General features: G+C 40.8%; 1 protein-coding gene across 1 annotated transcript; it reads right to left on the bottom strand.

Annotated features, from left to right (window-relative positions):
* Positions 1–1141: 1141 nt before the first annotated feature.
* Positions 1142–4028, bottom strand: tpra1 (transmembrane protein, adipocyte asscociated 1). Its single transcript, XM_049733146.1, has 10 exons — positions 3862–4028; positions 3663–3795; positions 3411–3497; positions 2887–2959; positions 2679–2758; positions 2453–2563; positions 2321–2381; positions 1892–1994; positions 1650–1730; positions 1142–1566 (listed from the first exon to the last, which is right to left on the bottom strand). The coding sequence occupies exons 1-10, from the start codon at positions 4026–4028 to the stop codon at positions 1296–1298; spliced, it is 1167 nt and encodes a 388-aa protein (XP_049589103.1). The 3' UTR covers positions 1142–1295.
* Positions 4029–4673: the final 645 nt, after the last annotated feature.

Raw genomic sequence — 4673 nt, 5'->3', positions numbered from 1 at the left:
TTCTCGAAGCTAATTGGTTGGTTGACACAATTGTGACGTCATTGCTATCACGTGTGAAAAGGGGACGATGGGAAATGGAGTCTCGAGCTGCAGTCTAGTCAACCTAGTCAACATTTTCCAATTACTGCATTTTAACATTACAATTTTAAAAACGATTTAGATTTTTGGTATTATTTTTTAACCTAATTAAATGTCCAGTTAAAGAAATACTAGCAAAATTCATTAGAGACAATGGAAAACTGTGATCATTTTTATTGTATATAGCATGGAATGATTTATCAGGAAATAGCGATTTTACAATTGATGGAATCCAATTTAAAGAAGCATTTTAGAGCTATTCTGCACAATAAAGCAGTTACTGTTCACTGCTCTCGTCAAGGAGCGCTGTTCAGCCCAATTTAAATCGAAAACATTGCGTCAGCCAGGTCAAGAATGTTTTTGTGTGTTACCTCAAAACAATACATTCAAATATAACCTTGCCGTATGTTTTCAGTATGCAGGTTACCGCGGTCAATACTATGTAATTTTAATATAAATATCCGTCGTTCACATTAACTGCAAATAATTTCCGAGCACTCACACAACCAACAATGACAGGTGGGACAAATATAAGGCAGATTTTGCCAAAAAGGAGAGAGAAAAATTCTCTAAATGAGGCATTTCTGGCTCAGATGAAGAGAATAGTGGATAGCTTCTTGAAATGACTCTTATCAATACTTTCTTTTGAGGTTTAGAAGGTGTGTTGGGCTGATGTCAAGATGTAATCCGAACCACAGAATGCATATTCAATCTACTTCCCCATCACAAAGCAACACACAACACTTTGACTCGTTAACACGACAGCAATTAGTTCAAACGGTGAAATATACCCGTCAAAAGCACACGACGTTGCCGATTACGTTGACAAATGGCAGTTGAGGAGAGACAATTGATATTTGGTGGGAGATAGTTTGTGAACCATTTCACTGGGAATGTACAAACCATGCTCTCTGAAATCATGTTAAGACTGGTGTCATAAAGAAATCTTCCTCACTGAGGACAAAGCGATTGGAGAAGAAAAGCGGAATGAGAGAATATCTGCTGAGAAAAAAAGTCAGCTTGAGCGACAGCAGCAGGGCACACTGGAAACAGTGTTAAAATGTCGGGGTCCGTAAGATAAATGGATCAAAAACGGTCCCTCCTTACTTCATCGTCCATATCTCTACCGCGTTGGTCTCATAGAAACAGCACATTTACATTTTGCTCTTGACTCTTCACCTCAGTTGCACGCGCTCAAGTTGAGCCCCAGAAAGTAATTAGACGTTAACAGGTCTCCAACGTTCAGCTTCGATGCTGTTGATGCTGCTGGATCCATAAGGTCCCGAAACAACATCGTCGAGATACGCCCCAACTACACCCGTACCGCCGGGACCCGAGCCGTCAAACTGGGTGGAAGAATAATACAGGCCCTGGTCGGTGAGCTCTCTACGGCCCAGCGTTGAAGCGACGGTCGGCGGAAGGTTAACGTCGCTTTCGTCTGCCTCGTCCACCTGGGACTTGTAAGAGAATAGGATTTTGGGTTCTGAGCTGCGGGCGAGATAAAACAAGAGAAAATCATTTTTTGGTTAGCCTTCGGCACACTTTTGGTCTGTGTGATTCTTCTTACATACCCAAAGAATCCTTTGAGGAATGTGACGTAGATGAGTGGCGCGAAAGCAGAGAAGTAGAGAAAGGTGGTGACATCCACACAGCTGGATCAAAAAGAAACTAAGAGTTAGGCTTTCACAGGTAGGAGAAAGAGCTACACTGAATCCAAATAGCTCTGTATGCCTGTCACTTTAAAAACAGATTCATATCTATTGTTGTGCCACCTATTTAAAAATATTTATGCACGTATTCCAAATCCATGTACCAGAGTCCCTCGATGATTCCCGCACAAAGAAGAGCGCTGCCCAGGCCCTGGATGAAGTTCAACAAGGACAGGATGGCAGCATACACATAGAAACTCTTCTTGGCTGCACCGAGGAAACAAAAATAATACACTGTAAAAATAATCCTCCTTCATTTCTACAGAGTAAACTCACTAGCCGCCAGAAGCACTCTTGTCAGTCATGACAATAAAACTATTTTTTTTTTAAAAAGGTTTACATGCTGTGTCATGTGTCAGTGTTAAATTTATTGAATTTAACTCACAGCTGTACATGCAGAGCGCATTTTGAAATGCAATCTATGTAAATTACATTTCCTCTTCTATTGTTTTTGTGTCATCTGAACTTCTGTTTTTGTAAACTGAGCAAGAAGCAAACTGGACAAGAGTTTGCCAATCACCATTCCAACTTACATGGTAGCGATATCCTCTCCCTCACTGGAGTTTTAGGTAAGACCACAATCAGAGAGTACACCTAGGAAAGACATAAATGATGCTGAAACGTGAAGGCTGATACACCCCTCATTTTTCCACGGAATAACTAACCAAGAAGAAGAAGCAGGAGCTGGCCAACCAGAAATGTCGCCCTCCATGTCCGTAGATATTGAAGTCCTCGGCGGACAGGTGACTGTCCGGGTAATAGATCTCTAAAATACCCTGGAGGGGATGAATTTGAGAGAGGAAGGTAACAAAAATTACAAACGTTAATGGCACTTGTTTTTAGATGCTCCACTATTACATTATTCTGTCAGTGTTTATCATCTGAAATTACCTGTGTGATGGAAAATGCTAGCGCCAGCACAGTTGTGATAGCCAGCACCCGCTTTATACTAGAATTGCTCTCCAGGTGGCCTAGAAATACAAAATGAGTCACAGCAAAAGAAAAGAGAAAGTGCATTTTAGCGTTTTCAATGAAGACCACCCACACCTGCAATATTGCAACATATGAAATGCAAAGTGGAACTATAAAGAAAACCAACCAAAAGCCAGTCCCAGAATGACAACACTGAGTTCGATGGCCAGTAAGAAGAAGCGGGTGATTTCCCATAATACCTTTGAAAGAAAAAAAGAAAACAGAGATCAGGATAATGTGCTGTGATAAAACAGCTATGTTCTCATCCACAAAGGACACGCACAACTGTACAGTTGACCTCTTGTTCGTAAGCATTACCAAACCATTTGTTGTTTGTTCAGGGAACCCATTTGAGTGCGTCCGTAAGAGTACATACCGTAGTTAGATCTCTAGTGTAGCTAAATGCTAAATGAACAATGTCGCCATGTCTTTTCTCGTTTATGCAACAACCTTGCAAAGACATGCCGTGATTCAGATCAGGCCCTCTGGCCAATACTACGGAAAAAGGGGAACATTTCTATTGGCAGCTGCTTGGAATTATTATACAATACAACAGCCGTGGGTTGTTGAACTCAATCTGATTGTTCTTTTAACAACGATATTAGTTAAAAACACTGGAGCTCCACTGCCGATTCCTTTTGCTTTCCTTACTTTGTCGATGATGGTAGCAGAGCTGGATGCACTGACAGTCATTGATACAATGGCCCGGGTGATCCCAACTGCTGCTACGACAAACACCTGAGACATACAAAACAACATAAACCAAAAACATGCTGTCAGTAAAAAAAAAAAAAAGCATCATATGTGACCTCTTCAATTAAGATTAATTGTTTTCTTTTGAAATTTGAACAGCTCTGAGGTCAACCAGCATCAAAAGTTTCCACTCGATGTCTCGAGTCCTACCAGTAGGTAGAAGGTGATGAAGATTGGACTGGACGTGACCCGAATTTTTGCCCTGGCTGACGGCAGCTTCCACATCAGGAAAACAAAGAAGGCCACATTCGGTATGAGGAGAGTGATGTCCCAGAAACGCACTCTAGAAAGGCGAGCATAAAGACCATTAGCACCATCATTGTTCATTTATGTTTTCTTTTGTCATTACCTGGAGTCACCAACATCCTCATACAAAATTTGTAGACATTTGTGAGGCTTGCTGATGTTAGATTCTGAATCAGGTACCCAGGTGGGGAATGCAGATGTATTGTCCGGTGGCGCTGATGTGCTGCTGCCATTGTATTGAGCAAACCTAACCACAGTAGTGGCTAGCATGTTTTTTCCGCCTGAGGGGAGACACAGACACATTATATAATTATAAACTCAATAGAATGTAAGTAAAATATGCTATTTCTGGGAGGAATTTTCATTGAAATTAATACATCTCAGCTGTCCACACATACCTAGCATTCTTCACCACAGATATTCTGTTTGGTACTAAGCAGGCACCTGCTCTCACAGGTTCTGATTATTATGTAACAACCCCTGGTGTCCATGTGAGAGTCATAAATGCAAACTAAAGGAGAAGTGTCAGTAGTTGGACTCGAGTATTTGTGTACTGTATTAAATGTAATGTTGATACAATCACATGACGATGTTAATGTAATTGATTAAAAACTGTTAATGTAATAATTAAAACCTACCTTGGGTAGCATAATCGTCAATCTGTTGGCAGTTTTAACACAATACTTGGACGGAATTTCATGCAGCGTTGTTAGCCGAAACAGCGAGTTAGCCTTTGTCAGCGTTAGTGAATTTTGCTAAGTGGGCTAAATATTTTTAAATAGTAATTTACGCAAGAAACGGGAGGGTTTGCGAGTGATATGTTCTCGAGGAATTTCGTTTGTAACGAAAGAAAAGTGAAAAATACACTGGAAAGGCGGCAACACTAATCCCGCAAAACAGTTTTTTACCTTTTCA

The sequence above is a fragment of the Syngnathus scovelli genome, chromosome 11 (genome assembly GCF_024217435.2).
Source record: "Syngnathus scovelli strain Florida chromosome 11, RoL_Ssco_1.2, whole genome shotgun sequence".
In the NCBI taxonomy this organism is placed as follows: domain Eukaryota; kingdom Metazoa; phylum Chordata; class Actinopteri; order Syngnathiformes; family Syngnathidae; genus Syngnathus; species Syngnathus scovelli.
The sequence above is the reverse complement of the archived record's forward strand: the minus strand, read 5'-3'. Positions and strand labels throughout refer to the sequence as shown.